General features: G+C 39.3%; 1 protein-coding gene across 1 annotated transcript in view; it reads right to left on the bottom strand.

The window, feature by feature from the left end:
* Positions 1–21,613, bottom strand: part of ush2a (Usher syndrome 2A (autosomal recessive, mild)) — a 208,117-nt gene that overhangs the window by 17,760 nt on the left and 168,744 nt on the right. The window contains exons 55-60 of the mRNA XM_053237605.1: positions 18,337–18,444; positions 17,944–18,127; positions 14,842–14,999; positions 11,038–11,196; positions 10,639–10,801; positions 6,146–6,500 (exon numbers count right to left, since the gene is read on the bottom strand). Coding sequence (XP_053093580.1) covers positions 6,146–6,500; positions 10,639–10,801; positions 11,038–11,196; positions 14,842–14,999; positions 17,944–18,127; positions 18,337–18,444 — 1,127 coding nt within the window. The remainder of the gene's footprint in view (positions 1–6,145; positions 6,501–10,638; positions 10,802–11,037; positions 11,197–14,841; positions 15,000–17,943; positions 18,128–18,336; positions 18,445–21,613) is intronic.

The raw sequence follows: 21,613 nt of genomic DNA, 5'->3' as shown, positions 1-21,613 counted from the left end.
GGGATGATTTTAATTAAGAATAACCATGTGTATTTGTCACAACAATTATGCTAATTAGCCAAAAGCAGAGATTCCTGACCCTTCAAAGGTGTGGGTCTGCCTCATCTGCATATAGTAAGACAAGCCTGTCCCTTCCTGCTGCTGCTGACTTCAGCCTGAACTAGCTTTCATTAGGACGTAGCGAATTTAAAAAGCATCAATGGCATTTATTAAAATCTAAAAAACACTACTTTTCCTGCATTTCACAATGTTTACTTAGTGTTCATTGAGCAGTGAGTGGACATTCCTGTTGATATCAGCATCTGTGAAGCTAATGGAATGTCACTGGTTTTGCTCATATTAAAACTAGAGTGTTAGCACACTGATATATTGAAAGGCTGACAAAATGATTCAAGTGGACACTTGTCAATAAACTATAGTATGCGGTAATACTGTGAAGGTTGCAAAATGCACTTTTTTTGACTGGTATCAAAAAGATATGCCACCTTTATAGTTGACAATATAATTCAATTTCACAGTTGTGACAGGTTTACACAATTTTATTTCACATGTTCTATTCATCATGACCTGATTTCTTACCATGATCCATAAAGTAGCCATAATTTAAAGTTGTAAAGTTGTTAAGAAAAACAACCAAAAATACCAAAATAGGTGCTGATTAAACAGGAGGTTTTCTTTGCTCATATCATATTCTACACACATTCCTTCTAATAAGACACCACTCTAAGAGAACAGAAATCAGTACTACAAAAAGACCCAAAGATACTTTCAACCTCCCCTGATTGACCAGACCTCCTCTTCTAACTACAGTCCAGCCATTCAAGCCTCTTAATCCTGAGTGCAGCCATAACACAAGTATTAAAGAAAGAACTGTGCAGATATCCACGGACATGCTCGTCATTGAAAAGTGTGTGGCCTCTTGTGCAGGGGTAATAATGAAACAGCAGACTTTACTAGAAGGGTCTCAGTGTATGAGATCCTTGTATTGGATTGGTGATTTGCTGTTTTGAATGGGAGACCCTGGTTAAAAAAAAGCTCCAATCAGCTTGAGAGCTCTCAAATCACTGGACAGTTCTTCAGTCTGAACCAGTGTCTGATGAAGGCTGCCATCACCGATGAAGGGCATGACTGCTTTCAAGTGTAGACACAGTTACACTATGTGTGCACATTGTCAATTGAAGACCATTGTGAATGTATTGTGCATAAAACTTGAAATGCAGGAAAAAAGCAGGTTTGAGGACAGCGTTTAGAAACTTGACTACAAAGGTGGTATCTGTGGTCAAGTATAATACTAAACACTAAGCACTGCTTCAAAGATAGATCTGTTTGTTTGCATTTAGCTTCAACAACCACACTGCTTGTCACCTTATTCAGACAAAACATAGACGAACCCCAGATAAAACAAATTCACATCTATAAAGAAGACGTATGTTGTCAACGTCTATTGTACCACAACAGCTGTCTTTGTTTAATAAAGCAGTGGGTCTCACTCCAACCCATAAAGCAAAGTGTTTTTGAACAGGGGCCTTTACAGCATTCATCCTATTAGTTAATGAGCAGCCATGTTTGCGTAGCCCCGAACTAGCTGCTCAGAATTCCACTCAGATCGTCCTGCTCTCCAAGTGCACATCTCGCCGCCTACAAAAAAAAAGACATGGTCCAGCGCTTGCTCATCTTGTCTATACACTCTTTGCTCTCTTCTTAATGATACACTAACAGATTGTAAACATGCTGTTGCCGTTTCAACAAACCCCCCCTCTTCTTTTTTTTCTGTGCATTTTTTAAACAATGTCCTTCATGTTAGAGTGGTTACAGGCAGCAGAAGGACATCATTAGAGCCATGGTTAAACTGCAATTTACACCATTAGGAAGGCAGGAGCAATTTTTATTGCCTAGTAAATTTCAGCTCTGAAATATTTGGACCATATGGCTCAATTTGTGTAATAACCTTAATTTCTTGCACCCTTCAGGTCCTCCTGCCTCTCCGACAGAGTTGGGCTTCTGTGCGCAAAAAAGGCAAAGTGTCTGCGGTGCACCGGTGAGATTAATAAGGTGTCACGTCCTGTTTGGGTGAAGGCGTTGGAACAGCGGCCAGATGGTATCGCGGCAAATGACTGTCAGGGGTCCTGATCTAATCAATAGGATGTATTAATACATCTCCCATCGCTGGGAACCTCGTGGGGCTGCAGCGCAACATCTGGATAGAATAAGGGAGGGGAGGTGGGAGAGTGAGTGAGGGGAGGAAGATGGAGTGAGAGAGAGAAGGAGGGAGTACAGAGAAAAATGAAGACAGTGTAGAGAGGCAGGTAAAAAGTAACAGAGCAAAAGAAGGAAACTATACACTAAGAACAGGAAGTATTAAAGTAAAGTGGTTACGGAGAATGGAGAGAAGTGTAAGAGAGGGAAAAGGATCGTTGATGAGGGTGTGTCAGGGATAAAAAGGCAAGAAATATGAAAGAGGAGTTTTGACACTGGATAAGCCACACTCTCTCTCTCTCTTGTGTAGCTTTGATAAGTGTTTGGTAATGAGGGGCGTCTGCACACATGGCGAGGGAGGCAGGTTTTTGGCGGCTAGGACCGCCTGCGCTCCGTAGCCTCATTCAGTCCTGCCGCTGTGACGTGCCCATTAATCAGCCTCTCTGGCACTGGCTACAGCACACAGCACAGCCAGGGATCAATAGCAGCCCCCCACCCCATCTCTAACTTCAACACGCACACACACAAAAGCAGAGAGTGAGGTATTGGATAGGCCTGCGCAGACTGGAGAATGCCACGCGTCTCCTCCTGATGCTCTGGTGCCACCGAACATTACGAAGAGGCATTATGGAACATTACACCATCTGCTCTGCGCCCTGCCTGCTCAAGACCATTCTGTGTCTGTGTGAGGAGAATCTTCTCAAAAACCCATAAAATACAAAGTAAAATAAAATAAACAAAGACGCACAGCTGATTAGATTCGTCCTTTCAGGCTTCAAATCCGTCACAGCACAAGTAATGGACAAGAAGGATTGAGTAACACATCAGTTTTCTCCCAGAATGCTTGTTCCACTCAATCGTTAAAAAAAAAAAAAAAAAAAAAAAAAAAAACTCTTCATGTTAACTCCATGAGAGGATCAACCTGTAGCCATGCAACAGTTGGTTACAGCAAAATCAATACGACACCCTTCTGCAGGCCAAGTATTGACACAGCAGGCTGGACAGCTGATCTAGCACAAAGCTTGTGTCCAAAAAAGATCCAGCTGGATCAATGGATTATAAATGTAGCCCTGAGAAACTGTGCTAATAACCACACTCCAATTTCCCGGTATGGCAGGTGGCACGTGAGCAAGAGGCGGCTTCAAGAGAGAAGCATGGAAAAGCTGTTAGCTCAGAAAACATTTAATGCTTGAAAAATACATCAGCAATAAAAATTTTAAACTGCTGAAATATAAGCTTATAGCCGAAAATTAGTTAATGTAAACTTTTTTGGTGTCTTTCCCATCACTAATGTTTAATCATCTGAATGCTTTTCATCTTAACACCTTAACATTGTGACTATTTGTTACTCAGTGCATTTCATTAGAATGGGCACTGAAAAGATATATTTAGTGAGCTAAGTATGTACATAATTTTGCAAATCAAATAGGCATCAAATTTGGAGCGCTAAAATGAAAATAATGAAAACTGCACAAATGTAAGTTATGTAAAGCAAACAGCAGCAGCCTGACCTTTTAATCTTCCATTACAAACGAACACTATGAATATTCAATTCCATATCCAGCAGACACTGAAACAATAAAAACAAGCCTGAGTTTGATTCAAGGACAGCTCATTCGAAAGTTTAAGAAAATGTTAAGAAAACAGTGCCATGTGATCTCATTTCTTATCGCTCCAAGTTATGCTGAAAAAATGCGAACAAAAAAAAACCACTACAAAAAAAACACAAGATGATAAATCAGCAGCACCCATTATCAGGTCAGGGTCATAACTCAAGAGGGCTAAGGACAGCGGAGAAAATTAATTATGAGCTGATTAACAGCAAACTACCTGATGTCACACATTTGCCCACCACTCAAACGAATGCCGACTTCTGGAGGTCAAGAAGAACCGGAAAGGGCTGCCAAGAGAATAGCAACTGCAACGGTAAATTATTCCCATAGAAGGAGAGAGGGGCACTGATAAAAGGCTTAGCCCAGATGACGTTCATTAATTGCTACCCAAATAATTAATTTCTGTATCGAGCAGGCATTTCTCTGAAGCCCGGTGGGGGAAGTGGAGATTCTCAGTGGGATGTGGATTCTTTCCCCTCATTACGGTGTTATGAGTCTCAAGCCAAACTTGGTTTGTACAGAAAGCTTCATTCGCTCCAATGAGACTCGCTGCTTGTGCAGTAGTGATGGAGCAGATGGATTGTCATGAAGCGTCATTGATTACCTTGGCTAGCTTGATAGGTGCGAGCCATCATTAGGTTAAGTTTAAGTAAGACTACCTATGCAAGAGGTTAATGATATATGCATGGCATCATGTTTTATTTGATTTGGACTAACTGTGACTTTAACATGCAGACTTTAACACACAGTCTTTCTGTCTAACAGAATGACAAATATCTCATGAAAGACGTTTTTCATTTTAGTGATTATTTCATATAAGATACTACAAGATGGTGATTATTAAAGGGAGAGGTGGAAGATAATGGGGCATAGACATAAAGACACGGACGAAGCAGATGTGAGAACTTAGCTGGATTTGTACGAACTCATCGCACACATACACACAGCACACAGAGTGAATAATCTCCTCAAAACAAACCGATATGTGTTGCCTTTGCTGCCTGGAGATGGGAGGGAAAAGTCACTGATAAATGATTGTGACCAAAGTTTAATTCAAATGAATCAGTTTAAATGGCACCATTTACATTCGATATAATTTATTACCAACAAAGAAAGGTCAGCAGTAAAAGCTAGTTCCGTTGCAGTGCTAAGAGCATACAAAAGAGTGCATACGATCTCCCTCTTTTCTCTTACAAAAACATATATACAACATTTAAACAAATACTTAATTTGTCACTCTCATTTCAGAGAAGTTCTTCCTTCACAGAAAGCGGTTTATGGGGTCACTAACCAGATGCATTACAAGGGCTTAGTCAGGATGTGATTAAACCTACAAAGGTGGAGTTCGAATTCCAGCATGGTTAAAAACTAATTATGAAATTTACTTTTATAAATGAGCATCGGCCATACAGTAATTACACAGCTTAACAGCGACAGCGTTTATGGCCACCTTAAAAATGCTCAATTTACTTTGCTCCCCATGAACCTTATTGCATTTAATAAAAGATTACTAAAGGCCTATCCAACCTCTGCCATGCAAAGAAAAATACAAAAATAAAATTGCCAAGAATTAGACGAATGCATAAAAGAATGAAATTTTATGGAAATCCATTCAATTATTTTTAAATGATTAATAAACATTATGAAACCTTTGAAAAAATACACAAGAAATTAACAGTAGCAAACTAATTGCAGTATATTAAATCTACGTAAATAATGAATGCTTGTTTATTAACTTTTCCACAAAAAGTGCAACAAAATATGAAATAAATGCCACTGAACAGAATAAAAAATTACTCTTTCATCCTGAATCATCCAAAGAGGAGAAAAGTAGCAAGACACTGCAGTCTATAATAACATTTTTATGCAATATTAAAGACCTTTATTTAAAAACTTGCACTCGCTCCCAAGTCTTTCTGAGGCATAAAGGTCAAGTTTACATCCAGACTTTTGGTATTAATGTCCAACAGCAATACCAAGGCCCAGATTTAAATCCAATTTGTTCCTGAAATCACTAAATTCGAATAAAAAAATGAAAAATTCAAATAATGTGAGTCCGCATCTCTACTGATGTGTATAGTAAATAAAAGTAAATATTCTGAAATGTACATCTATTCTTTAAATCAGATTTTGAATGATTTCATATTAATTATATTTAAAATAGTCTTGTACTGAAATAGTGGCATAAGTTCTATAATGCCTTGCTCATCTCTATTTTGTTCTCTTGCGTTCTGGGTTGCTTTTGTATCTTGAGCCATAATATTCAACAGACAAATCTTTAAGAAATGTGGAAGAACATTAAGTTAACAGATACCCTGATGAGGAAGAGGACCTACCCGCACTGTGAGGGCTGTAATGCTGCTGGAGTTGAGTGTGGGATCTCTGGGCTGTTGCTTGTATAACACTTTGTACTTGGAGATGAAACCATTAGGATTACTGGGCTGTGTCCAGTTCAGGAGGATGGAGTAAGCACCAGTGGGCCATACTGTGGGTATATCCATATCCTCCGGCTCAGCCTCGAGAGTAAGGACGGAGCTCCAGGAGCTGGAGGCGGAGCCCTGAGAGTTGTGGGCAGTGACTCTGTACTCATACTCAGTGAATGGCTTGAGGAAGTCTGAAGCATCAATAAACTCCAGAGGACCCTCAGACCAGATAAAGACCAGGAGTTCCTCCAGGGTTCCTCTCAGCCGTCTGCAGGATAAAGGAAGGTGAAATCATATTTACAAACCATGCACAGGAATGCATATGTGAGCTTAAATAAATCCTTATCTTCTTCAGATCTGAAAACTGAAAGAAGCCTAGTTCTAGATATTTTACTCATTTTATGCTTGAAATTGTCTTGTTTTATTGACAGATAATTTTGCTTGTTTCAGGAATCTGTTTATAGAAATAAGTAAAATTACCTGCCATTACCTGTATGCACTTAATTAGAAACATTAATCTTTCCTTTATTTAAAATATCAGTTTTTGCAGTGTTATTGCTGAATTTGCATTTTTTTTGTTTTCTTTTGTTGTTTATTGTCTAATTTATCGATTAGATAACTTGTGAAATACAGATACATGTCCCTATGTTCACCCAGAAACCATGAGATATACAGACGTTTGCACTGTTGCACAATGTCACATGGCCAAAGGTGGAGTCTTAAAAGACAAAATAGCAGAACGTATTTTATTTCTTTTCTTAGAAATCTGGCATCAACAGCATAAAGGTAAAAAAAATTTGTACTAAAAATATCACAGTATAACAATCACAGTCATACCTCAGTCACACCTCAGTCACTCTCTAGTCTGCAATGTCACATTATCTGAACAAGGAAAACTGTTATTCTTTTAAAAATTCACAAACAAGCTCTTAAATGTTCTGTTAACAATAACCCCCATTGAAACACTGCTATATACTACTATAAGAAAATAATAGATCAATTCAAATGGCAATTCACGTCCAATTCAAGAAGCTGCCACTTCACAGAGAGAATCAGAGGAAATGAGAATAGGGCACAGAGAGGATACGGATGGTAGAGAGGCAGATGAAGGAGGAGAAAGGCAGGGTGCTGTGCTCCACACAGGGCAAACCTCGTTAATTCAGCTACATTAAAGCCAATGCCTCCATGCTGCTGCGGAAAATGACATACAGGCTCCTTTAATGTGGCCCCTGCTGGCCCCACTCGGCCCTCCGCTCCCTAATCCGACCCACCACATTCAAATAAAGAAAAACAGTGAGGAGCAGGGGGCAGAAAAGCCACACACTGTGCCTCTAAACTGCAGCATGCTAGGGGAACACAGGCCTGACACACACATGCACACATGTGCACACATACACACACACACAAAGATAATAAATAACTATCCTGCTAAAACTCTCCACTTTCACTTGATTTGTAACTCACATGTGTGAAGGGCAAACATCAGATTGATAAGGGACAAGACAAAGTCAACACTGGATAAATAGAATAGATCCGTATTTGATGTAATGTTGATCTCTGGTATTACCTTAAACGGGTACCACAACATGGCAAGTCGTTTTAAGCCAACAGTGGATTCTCCTGCTCCTCCGCAAGCGGGTGTATTGCATTCTTCCCCGTTTATCCGAGCCCAAATCGCGGCTCAAAACAAATCCGGCCTCATGTGTTCTAAGCGCTTGCACCTCTGCGGGTATGCTAATGATATTTCTTCAGGACTTATGCCGGCTTAGGCTGGTGTGACCTCGCGTATGGATGACATTGGTCAACATGCCATGCTGCCCTTGACGAAAGCTCTTGCAATAGCATACACCCGTGGGAAGAGGAGAGGAGAGGAGAGGAGGATAGAGAAAAGGTTTAAGAGTGACCTGCAAACTATGAGAAGGGAAAGTCTGAATTCAGTGATAGCTCCTCTTTGTAAAGAGACATCTTTATTAGGGATGTTGGAGTGTGTAAGGTGTTTTCATGTGTATGTAAAACACGTACAGTTGTATAATACTGCGAGTGAAATCCATATAAATTTATGTCGAATTTTTCAACCCACTTTCACAGTTTTAAGCATCGCAATATTTGCTTATGCAGATTTTCAAAGCAGCCAGCATATGTGAAACTATAGCTAGAATGCAAGTGCTGAATTATTGTTTTAGCGAAAACATTACAATATTTAAAATTGAGATGGACGCACAAATGAACAGATGAGGGGACAGACACACGAATGGACCAATCGCAAAAATCCTAGATAGCCAGTAAATATATTTGAGTTCCTGAACATGTAACAGCTCTGTATTACAAACAAGAAGGAATCTATTAAAGAAAAAAAACTATTTTAGACATTAGACCTTGCTGTGACCTTGACCTTGTTTGGATCAGTTCCACAATCTACATATGTTAATCTGCTGGTTACAATGACAAGTCCATATGAATCCTATAAACATTTAACCACTCATTCTTGGGATATTGTGCTAACAAGTATCTCAGACAGATGGACTTACAGACGGACAGATGGATGGACAACCCAAAATCCCGAAAACATAATGCCTCCACCACCTAGTGGTGGAAATGAATATTTGATGTGGTGAAGTTTTTTGTTAGGAGACATTAAGGTAAGTATTATGGAAGGAGTCCCGAGCATAGTCACAGTGCTTTGTAATAGTCTTCTGGAGAGAGATATTAATACTTTATGGCTTCTTGGAAAAATGATAAGCTGCTTTTTTGTCTCATTAACTTTAAGAGAGAGAATACAGGAGAGGTTGGTGAGGGAATGACCGTTTCTAATGTAAGTGATAACAGGAACTAACTTCCATAACTTAAATTGTAAATATAAAGAGTTAAAAAGTGCAATATGTCATTCATTAATGAATTAAACACTGTAATCATTAACAAATCGCTGTAGTATAGCAGAATGATGCACTTCAGCTTGTGCTGTAATATAAAAGTAATCTATTTCAGGTAACCATATCAGGCCGTATGAATTATTTTTGCATAACACTTATATTTCTTACATATTCCAGGGATGTGCTGCACATGGACAGAATTTTCCATATTATCTCTTACACAATGTCAGGGAAAGAACTTAAAGTGTGCTTGATTGTGCTTTTACAGTATGAGCAAGCTCTGTATTTGCACGTGTGTGTCAGAGAGAGAGAGAGAGAGAGAGAGAGACAGCATAATTACAGAGTTAGCAGGTCCCTCATGTCCTCCGTTCTCCCTGAACAGAGAAGAGTGAGAAGTGGCCTCTGAGGCCGATGTGATTGTGCCATGTCAATGTAAGCTTCCTTCCTCTCGCAGCGTTGCGGCATCCTGTTTCATATCACTCTTTCTAGCACCGCTGGAATAATCAGAGTCAGCGGGGCCGTGTCAGCTTCCATTTACAGCCCATCACAAATGCTGCAGCAATCGCACTCTCTCTGACTGTGCCTCGCTGATGGAGCTTTGATATCCGTATATAAGCGCTTTGCATATAGTGCTTTTCTCTTCCACTCTCAGCTGGAGTAGATGTTGACAAGTGTGACCAAGTGGATTTGCCCTGTTCACCTCAAGGTCATGACATAATTACTGTTTATCATGTTCCATCACTACACTGTTATACCCTCATCCCAGCCTTAAGCCTTCGGAGCTCACTTCTTATTTTTAAGTAAAGCATTCCTGGACAATTTTTTTTCTGTCAATCAAACAGTCTATGCAAATGCAACTAAACGTCATAGTCAACAAGTGAATCATAATTTGAATAAAATCACTATGTACACCACCATGCAGTTATATACAGTACAAAGTTTTACATGCCCCATCATTTCAGGGTGGAAAAAATATATATTTTCCAATTTGGCTAGACAGTAAAAAAAAAAAAAAATGTGGGCGTTTCCTGCAACCTGACAAACAGTTCAAAATTCAAAGATGACACTAATGTGGAGGTGAATATTACTGCTCAGAAAATTGCTCAAAGGATGCTAAAGACATAGGAAGGAATTGTAAAGGCAAAGGGTTGGCAAGAAGTACAAAAAAATCTAAGGAGTGGCAGTTCCGTTTGATGAGAGAGGTTAGAGGAGAATGGCCAGACTGGTCTGAGCTGACAGGAAGTCTACAGTAACTCACATAACCACTCTTTACAACCGTGGTGAGCAGAAAAGCATCTCAGAATACAAAACACATTGAACCATGAGGCAGATGGGCTACAACAATAGAAGACCACATTGCATTCCACTCATCAGCCAAGACCAAGATGTGTATATATTTAATGCTAAATGAGTGATCTGTACTTATATAAATTAAAAAAGCTTATGGACAGATCTAAGCTTACAGACCTGCTGCTTTGGCAATACGTTTGATAGCAGGTTGTCAAGATGTGTGTGTGTGTGTGTGTGTGTTGGTACCTGTACAGGAAGTATGCGGTGATCAATCCATTGGGCTTGTGTGGAGGACTCCAGTGTACTTCAATAACTGCTGCTCCTGCTGCAATTAGCTCAGGGGGATCCAGAGCCTTAGGTACTGCTTCAGATGTCTGGACAGAGATGCCTTCCCCTACACCACAACCATCTACAATACGGTTGTACATGCACATTGTTTTTGCATCACAAATGAACACTAGACATTCCACGATGTTCATGAACAAAAGCCAGAAAACCCAAATACAAACACATGGGTTAAAAGAGATTCTCAGTGTTTAAATGTTTAAACACAGACATAGTCATTGATTAAGTCTTAATCAAAAGCCTGAACTCTATAGCACTTGATCAGTTATTAATTATACAGAATAAATAACAGAACAGTACCTGCTTGGCAGGCTTGAACTCTAATATCGTAGGTGGTGTATGGGTCCAGACCATCAAGCAGCAGGAACTGGTGAGGACCAGCTGACCGGGACAGGGGTCGCTCTGTACCGGCATTCAGCAAGACACTGTAGTCCAGGGGGAGACTTGTGTTATACACACCTAAGGACACAAGACAAAAGGATTGTTAAGCAAGATCAATCATCAGGCAATGACGATTAGTTACATCATTTTCTCTTCCACTGTATGTCTAATAATCTATTGCACGACAGATTGAAGCCAATCACTTTCTTATTTGTAACCATAAAACAGTCAAATTCTTGGTAGAAAGTGCTTTGTTTGTTCGGTGTATGTTACATAATAAGTGGATTTGCATGTGAGTTTTAATTTTAAAAAAAAAAAAACTATTTTGTCTTAATCTTGTCATTTTCCCACCCACTAGTTAGCACCTAGTTAGCACCTCCCTTATCCCAGCCCTCCCACCCAGAGGGCATCCAATTATGTTCTCTTTGACTCCTGGCCATGAACAGGATTTAATCTTGTGATCCAGATGACAGGGTGAACACTTTTCTGCCCAAATTCGAATTGTTTCTATAAGCAATAAATTGCCCACTATGAGCTGATTCAAGTCTAGTCGAATTTTGTGGCCCAACAAACCTCTATGCAGAGGTTTATCTCATTTAGAAGGGTGTTTCTAAACCTAAACAAAAAGACTACTCACTTTATTTATAATTTTTTTTTTTTTTAAAGAACTGAAAATCAAAAGTATAATTTTTGTCAGAGAATTTTTAGTGGTCAAAATTTCAATGTATGCCTAGTTTTTATTGGAATATAAAAATAGATACTGGAAGCTAAAATACTATTTCTTAGGTAATGCCTCCCTTGGGAAAAGGAAAGTGAAGCTTGCAAGTACAGAGATTTTTGCTAAGTAAATGTATTGCTTGTAAACCAGCAAATCTCTGTGTGCAAAGTTGATTTTTCCTAACTGGCTGATTTCCTTCTCTCTTTCACACACACACACACACACACACACACACAAACACACCCCTTCTGAAAATCTGCCATGACACATTTGAAGACAGATCCAGGGCCCTGGTGTTGGAGCTTTGTTAATATTCCCATCACTGGTGCCTTTCATAATTTACAGCAACTAGAGGCTGATAGGTTATTCAACATTTATGAGGCCTGCAATGTATTCCGAGCGGCCTGATTATCTTTACAAATGAAAAAGTTAAATTATTCAACTTCCTTCATTGCCACCTCCCTTAGCAGATGTAGTCTTTTGCCCGAGACACAAACCCCGCTCAAATTAGACAGTGCTTTGATCAGCGCTCCCCTGCCAGGGAAGTTCAATCGCACAGGTCCTTAAGTTCTATTATTTACAACTAATCACAGACTTTGGAGTTTTCCCCCACTTTCAAAACGAATGAGAGTCTAATAAGAAATAATGGCACGAAGGAAAGGAAAAGGAATGTGCTATCAGATCCGATACGTCAAATGCAGGTGCGCCTTGCAAATCCACGGCCGATTTGGTATTTGGACTTAACCAACCGTGAGAGATTGTAGTTTAAAGCCATAGATTTTTTTGCCTCTCAGAATGTAAAGTCGATAAACGGTCCAGGCTATGTAAATGTTTTCAGTGGCCACAGGGGCTAGTTAAAGGCTTTTAAGGTGTAATTGAGGCTTCTGAACAGGTTCCTCTCATACGAAAGAGGTCTAATGAGACAATAATAACAAAAGATGGACCATCTGCGGCAGACAATCAAGGCTGCTTGAAGGTAGCATGCATGAATATATATACTCACACACAAACACACTTGCATGCATGAACAGCTTCCCAGAAACATACCCGCTCCCTTTCTCTTCCTGACACACACCCACTCACATACACACACGCACGCTCAGCAGGTGGACAGTGTAATAGGTGTGAGTGTGCAGGGTTTGAATGGGAATGAGATTGTGCTGGGCCCTGCTCAAGCACAATCCGAGGACGAAGCGAGAGAGAACTCAGGAAGAAGGGGGGCAGTTGTTTGTTTGTTCGCACACTTGTTTGTTTGTGTTCATGCTCTCTGGGTGGGAGAACGCTCAGTCTTGGCAGCCCCACAATGCTCAACGGGACCCTGCAGATGGGCCCACCGTTGCCTGCGAATGCAAACACACGCTGATTGATCAGCGGAGGCCAGTGGGTTGCAGAATGCCACTGCAAAGATTAGAGGAATCACTGAGGGCCGTCACAAGGACAGAACATTTCACATTAGAGATTTAGCTCAAAGTAAAATCTCAGAAATCTACCACAGACAGTCATTGTGTCAAAGAGAGAGAGAGAGGTTTAATTAACAGGAGAGTTGCTGCTGTTACTACTTATATTTATACTTATACAATAGATAGTTCCAGTCCACTAATTTGATTGGTCGAATGGTGTTCCAAGAGTGCCTATATTACTTATAACCACACTGGGACATTTCACTGTGTGTATATTAAGTAAAATTCCACTTCCTAGTTCAAAACTGTTACTACAGTAATGTTAGTGACATCATCAGTGGACATGGCAAACAATACTTTTCAGGAATATAATTTTTGCCTTAAAATATGAAAGCTTTTCATATGAAATATGAAAAGGAAGAAGGGACGCCAATTTTTTGTACATTTAACGGGAATGTACAAATCAATGTGAGCTAGCTGGCTGACATGCTACAAAGTGAGGTTGGCTTCTGCGGAATCTGTTTCTGCTTTTGTGTCCAAAACTTCACTTACTCGATATTAACCTCCTGTTTGTAGAACATTTGATATTGCTTAATTATATAGTAAGAGATTATACTTCACAAGTGTACACTAAGGTATTAATAAAGTTAAATGTCTGCTACAGTCTTGTTTAGGTTTGCACCAATCCAACGTCTTTTCATTTTTTGCTAATTCCCACCCACTAGCCAGCTCTCCTCTATCATACGACAGATACCAACCATTGAGGGTGAAGGCTAACACACGATTCCTCCGAAACACATGCAGCCAGCCAACATCACCTACTCGAACTGCTTTAACAGTTTAACACACTGAGAAGAAAGTGCTATCTGCCCTCTTCCTCATACATGAACTCACGGTCGCTTTGATTAACAGAGCCAGGACCCTTACCAACATTTCTTTATCAATAGTGCTGTTAACATTTTTTGATAAAGTGTATCTAAGACTAGCTGAGAAATGGGCTGTAACCCAGGGAGAAAAAAAACAAACAGACAATAAAAGCCTTAAATGTACACTCTTAAAAAAAAAAGCTCCATTTGGCATCCTGAAAGGTTCTTTCTGTTGTCTTTCTGGAGAAATGTCTAATTGTTTCTCTGTGGAACCTTTTTCAGAAAAGATTTCAAGTAGAACCCATTTTGGGAATCCAAAACTGTTTTAATGCTCTTTTATACACAGTTTTATACACGCTTTAGGATGCCAGGCCATTCAGAGAACTCTTGAGCAACCCTATGTAGAATCAACTAAATAACAATTGGATGACTAAAAAACTAAAAAAAAAAAAAAAATCAAAGCTAAAGGCATTAGCCATAAACTGCAGCACGAACTTTAAACAGCCCCTCAGTAAATCATGCTAATGTTAGGAAATCCGCCACTTGAGTTTGAATGTCGAGCTAATTGATTCTCTGCTACGTCCAGCCGACGACTGCCTCGCATAACAATCCTCACCACGCTCCTCGTAAATTTTCTTCTGCTCACGCAGACACTCTCTCTGGCCGAAGCGTGGATAAATCACCGCTGAATGACTGCTAAATAGAGAAGGTGCATCGCACATTAGGATGAAAACATTACCTGGGAGTGACCACGCGACAAAGACAGAGCGCGGGCCCAAGACGCTGACGTTATATGGAGCAGGGATTTTCTCCGGGGAGGACACGGGGGTCTGGATGATGTACTGGCTGCTCACACTGCTACCAGCATCAGTACTGGCCTCCAGCTCATAAACATATCTGCAGAAACACAATCATGAAGGAAACATAAACGTCAACTATGGCTTTGGCTGGATGGCGTGAATGCAAAATCTTCAGCAAAAAACAACTTAATGCCAAAAACTTGTGCATGTATTTCTAATGTAGTATCTGCCAGGTAACCTTCTGGTGTGCTTTAGTCTCCAGTTCACCACACACACACACACACACACACACACACACTCTAGCCTGCATGGAGCCAAATCAGTAATCAATCCCAACAAGAAAATCACATCTCTGCAAAACAATCTATTTGTTCCTAAAAAAAAATTATTCAATATTAATGCCCTGTTTTCATAGAATATCATTATATTTATATATATTAAGAAATTAAATCCAAAAACAGTGCTTTACACACAATGCATGAGGGTGTGAATTCTTTAAATCATTCACAGGAACAACACTCCTCCTCTGTGAAATACTTTCTTAAATAAAGTATAAAATTATTTACAATGGTGACATGCATGAATATATATATATTTTTTGTACATTTTTTTATTAGTATGCCCAAAATACTTCAAATACTTTAATGGAAGGCTTGCTGTTAATTTCCCTTTACCAGCAGAGCTTAAAGCTCCCCAGTGGATCGATAAAGGGTGATGCCATTAAACAGATGACAGTGTTAATGCAATGCTGATCAGTGCCTCCACAGTGATCTTTCGGAGGCCTGATAGATACTCCACACACATGCATATGAATGGCGTGCGCGCGCGTGCGTTAATGCTCGGCGTAGGTTATAAAACGCTAAGAGGAAAGCTCTTTCAACACGTACATGACTTCACAAGATAGATTTAGCTTTTTAACAGCGAGACGTGTCAGTGCAGAGGTCTGCACTGGCAATGGACGTGGGTCATGTTGAACATTCGAGGCTTTTAATTTGCCATAAACTCCATACACAGCCATTAATACCTCCACATTAACTATTGTTCCAGCACTATCCCTTTAAAATAAGCCCATCAGAAATCATATACTGCTCTCATCATTGCCAATAAAGTGCATTAGCACTGCAGATTTGCCACTGAACACGTTTTATATGCATTCACGCTGAGCCAGCATGAGATGTCTTGTTAGAGACTGTAAATGTGTAGTAGGACTTAAGTGGTACAAACATGTTGTGATGTACACACATATTCATTCTCAGCAAGCATGAGATCTCTTGGAATAATATGTAGAATATGTCTACGGGGTGTCTGTGTATTCGACTTAAGTGGCACAGGCACACTATGTTTTATATCCAGGCCCTGATAGGAATAAAAAGACACTAGTATATGTGCGCATGGATGTAAGATATAATTGGCAAATGCACTGAGCTGCATCAAAGGAAGCGGGGTGTTCCTATCAGGTTTGCTCAGATCTTTCAGGGGGGAGCTTAATATTTCACTCATCAGCCAGACTTTCTACTGTGCTGAGGTATGTGACAGCTAATCAACACTGTCATAAATAATCGATGAGCGCGGCCCACCGGTTAGCTGCTTCCCGCGTCTCCCTATAGCCTCGGCGGATAATGAAGCGAGCGCTCGCCATTGTGCCGTTGCTCACTGAGCGAAATTGGACAAAGGGAAAAGAAAAGGGTCGAGGAGCGGAGAGGGGAATGCCTTTTGGCAGGTCATCTGGAATTACGGCAAATTAAACGTCATGCCTCAATGCGACCCTCTTTGAAGCGACCATATAAACAAAGACGGAAAAGGATGGGGGGTTGACATGGTGACCTATACAAACCATCCAATCAGAGCTCACTGATGGCTTTGACATGTCAAATATGTGCTGTCAACATGGAATGACAGGATTAAAAAAAAAGAGAGAAAAAAAAATCAGGAAAACACTAGTGAAGCTCTGAATGACAACTTGGGCATTACCTCATCTCTCTCTATAGATAACATAATGAAAACAAACAGATTTATATTGTATCTTAAGCTGCTTATTGGACACAGCCCATCTTTTCAAATATTTACTCACTATATTGCATAAACAACACAATCCTAATGCATACAGTCAGTGTGTGTGTGTGTGTGTGTGTGTGTGTGTGTGTTTTTACACAGATGAAAAATCAAGACATTCTAAAATGACTACATTTTTGTGCCTTTGAACGTTCAAATTTTCCTAACACACAGATGAGAAGATTTAAATGTGAATTATTAATAGCAATTATAAACTAATATACTTTGTAAAAAATTGAGTAATTTGTGGATTTTCAACATGGATTTTTATTTTCTCATGTTCGTAATTTACTCAGAGTAAAACATTTGTCTTGACCTATCCACAAAAATAACAATAAAAAAAAAAAAAAAAAAAAGCACATGCATCATACACTATATCATCTATATCCAAAAGTGGTCAAATTTAAGGAAAAAATAATAAGTTAGAAAAGAACTGATATGAAAAAGTTTTATTTTCATACGAGCCATCATGTTCAATTTCAACTTTCTTTTTTATTTAATTTAAGTGGCCAGGATTACTGTAAAGCAGCTTTGTGACAATGTTCATTGTTATATAAATAAAATGGAATTAAATTTATTAAAAATAAATAAATAAATGTAAAAAAAAATATATTTTAATTATTAATTTTTAAATTAACAATTTAAAATATTAAATTTAATTAATTTTAATTATGGTAACAAAAGGTATCATTAAAATCTCTTATTTTAACCCATTACTATTTCATCCTATTTCAATTGTGTAAATGTGGAATAAAGCTTTGCTTGTAATATACAACTCTGGACTGATCAACACCTTCAAACCTGACACAGCTGATTATTAGCGTACATTTCCTGATCGCTTTCTGAAAACTTTTTAACGATTTGGTATTAGAGTGGCTCTCCGTTTGTGAGGAGGAGATTCTTAAAGAGGATTAAAAACGGGGGATTAGGAGCCACTGATAATCAGCTGCTAATATTGTGTTAAAGATGGTTGTTAGTTGTGACAGGACCTGGTGTTAGGCTGCAGGTCGGTGTCTGTGTGCTTGCTCTCATGTGGGCCGCTGGCGTACACACTCTCTCCATCACGCAGAAGCCGGTAGTGTGTGAGAAGGCCGTTGGGTCGGGACGGCTGACTCCAGTAGAGCTCTACAGCCGTGCTGTTCACCACGACGTGCCTCGGTATGGCCCAGATGCCTACGCGTTAAACAAAAGCAGTACTGTTTACACGTTAGCTCTTTCAAATGAAATGGAGGAATACATTAAAATGTGTACATTAAAAATCAAAAAGTGTAAATACAAAAAAGAAAATGCAGTGGTAGTTAATAAAAGATATCTTTCATGCTGGACAGAGAAGTGTGTGTGTGTGTGTGTGTGTGTGGGTGTGTGTGTGTAAGTGCACTAACCTTCCGGTGCATCTTGCAGCGTGCGGCCCATAGATGGCTTACTTGCTCTGCAGCCGGCCACCGTGCAGGCCATGAGCACGAAGCTGTAGTTGGTGTAAGGCTGCAGTCCTGCAAACACAGCATAGATACACTCAGCTAAGCGCTATCACTATACACACACACACACACACACACCAAACTCTGACTAAGAGAACTGTTTTTTTCTCTTATTTCAAGCTACATTAGACACTATGAACTGATAATAATAACAGATTATAATTAAATGACTCTGTTATTGACAGGTTTGTAAAAGTTATATATATATATATATATATATATATATATATATATATATATATATATATTATATAATTGTGGAACATACTGTAAATACATATTAGACAGTGATAGTGTATTTTGTAACAGACATCACACTGCTCTTCAAATGTTATAATCCAGACAAACAATTTTGCAATTTTCAAATATTAATTTGAGCAAAAAAATTTTTTTTTGCTCTTTCAGAAAACAAAACCAAAACCAAAAATGTCTTGCTCAAGATGAACTATTTGCATTGAGTTGTTGCAGTTGCAGCTCGCGGCTGCAGAAGTGTACGCTTGTGCGCTGCTGGTTAGTATGCCATCCACCTTCCTTCATTTAACCCAAACACAGATCAATGTTTTCAGAACGCTGAATCGTGTTTGGGTTAAGTAAAGAAATCTGTCGAGCATACTAAATACGAAGGGACAACCGTTGAACACTGCCTTTAAAGCTTGGCTTCACCAAGCTGTGTATGTGTGTGTGTGTGTGTGTGTGTGTGTGTGTGTGTGTGTGTGTGTGCTCTGGCATGGCAAATAACCTCATCACAACATTATTTGCCGTGATACTGAATCATTATCAGGCTACATATTGGATCCCGTTGGAAGGATATATTTATTTTGGTATTTACTGATATTTAGACACAAGCAGTTCTGGTGCTGTAGAACTTAACTACTGCAGTTTCAACTCAATATATACAGAAATATCTTATACAATCCCTGATCTCTAGCAGCAACCTCTTTTACTAGACCTACTTCATTTACTAGATCATTGTCTCATGTCATCATAATGAGAAAACATTCAAACTATGATCATTGTAGCATGATTATTATCTTGTACTTAAATATCTTGGTTCTACAGTTTTCAGGCTAACTCAAGGGGGCACTCTAAGTCTGATTAAGACATGCAACAACAATAAAACTGAAAAAAAAGACAATAAAAAAACCAAAAGAGAGTCGGTACAATCATTTTAGCGCTCACCTCTTCATGCATCCCATTTGTAGCGCGAGGCTAACGCAAAGTGAAACAATGCCATAACTGTCATCCAAATTGTTCTGTACAGTGCAATGAGGAAGTGCGGGGTAATAAATGACATAAAATGGTTGTTTATTGACAAGCTGCCATTTACTGTTTGCATTAGAGAATATGAGAAGATGATGGCCGCTCGTCCCTTCTCGCTAAAGGTACCAAGCTGAAGGAGAAAGATCTGGAAAGCTTCCCTCACTGCAGTGGTTCCGTCTCTAAATAATTAAGCGCTGACTTCCTGTGTACAATTACTTTTTGTTATTAATTCCCAACCCCTGTCTGGAGGGTATTATGGAGTGATTTGTGGGTTCCACATGACGGTGGAGATGACCTGCGATGCCTTTTACAGCTTCCTCAGCTTCCTCCTCATCCCTCCGTTCCTCCCCCACTCTCTGCTCAGGCGTAATTTAGAGAAGGTTGAGGTTCCTCTCCTCTTCGCTCCTCTCATGTGTCACAACATGGCCACTCAGATGTGTGTTCTGTGACAGAGAAATATTAGCTCCAAACGGGAGTCAGACAGGCCCGTTCACAAGCTCCGAGCACGAGAAACCAATGACTTTGAATGTTCATGTTATGTCTGCGTGGGGGACAAGCCATTAGAGCTTGTATCACATTAAATCATCGAGCTGTTTAGCTGTGTCATTTGAAAAGAATACGGAGAGAAATTACTGCCTGTGTGTGACTGGCAGTTTCAAAATGATCATCCACCAAAAAAGTAGTTCTTGAGAAAAAAAAATTGGATAAAAATCACCCCAAATAATGATGTCACTTCAAACACAAAATAGCTGCCATTAGTGTAAATGCATACAGAAAATTATGCACAGATTTTTGGATATCTTTGAGTGGCATAATAATAATAATAATAATAATAATAATAATAATAATAATAATTATATTATTATATAATTTTAAGATAATGAGTCAAAGTTTTGATCAGCAATAACCTTTTTTTAATTAAATTTTTTATCTATTTTTTAGTTATAATTTATATATTTAGTGGCATGTAAATGACATTTTTAACATAAACTGATAAAACCCTATCAACAAGGTCTGAGTATAATATTAATTTATATTATATTATTAATATTAATAATTCATTTACAGATGCCCAATCACATACATGGATGGCAGCATCTTTTATATACTTGAGAACATTATTACATGTACAAGCTAATGAAGAGTCACCGATATTTTAGATTCATTGGGGATTTCAGAGTGAATTCAGAACAGTTCATTTGTGCATCTTCGAAGTAAAAAGCATGTAAATGTTTCCTGGGTTAGAGTGTAAGAGTCGGGAAAAGTCTTGAAGTCATGATCATTCTCACTCTCCCTTTCTCTCATCTTTAGGCAGATAATTTGGTAATTAAGTCTAAACAAAAGGGCATTGTTGTGCAGCGGCACTTTCCCTGGAATCATGGCGCTTCGTCTGAAGATGCTGTGAGTGCCTGAGTCAAGGTTAACTTATTCCAACACTGAGGTCAATTACTACGAGCACATTTTGTTTGCAAATGTGCTATGGTATCATTCTCACTCTCTTTCACCCTCCTTCTCTCTCTCTCACACTCACAGACACACACACCCACACACACACACACACACACACACACAGAGCTCTCTTCATTCTGCTGTGTTAAATCCATTCAAAGTCCAATCTTGAGACTTCCTCAGTGTTAAACATTTTAAGGAATTCATCGTTCTACCATTGGCGATGGCTTTTCTTTTATTTTGGTGCGACAAAGCAGTTTAACACAAGTGGTTCTTTCCTTTATTCAGTTATTGTTCTTCGGGAGGGTCTTGAGCACAGAGGCTGCGAAGTATAAATGAGCGTGTGTGTGTGTGTGTGTGTGTGTGTGTGTATGAGAGAGAGGTAGAGAGAGAGAGAGAGAGTGAGAGGGAGGGGCTCTAATAACCCAAGCATGGCACACATTTGGGATGCAGAAGTCTCTGGACTCCTTTT

This window comes from Pangasianodon hypophthalmus, chromosome 10 (genome assembly GCF_027358585.1).
Source record: "Pangasianodon hypophthalmus isolate fPanHyp1 chromosome 10, fPanHyp1.pri, whole genome shotgun sequence".
Lineage (NCBI taxonomy): Eukaryota > Metazoa > Chordata > Actinopteri > Siluriformes > Pangasiidae > Pangasianodon > Pangasianodon hypophthalmus.
Note: the sequence above shows the minus strand (reverse complement) of the source record. Positions and strands in the feature narration are given on the sequence as shown.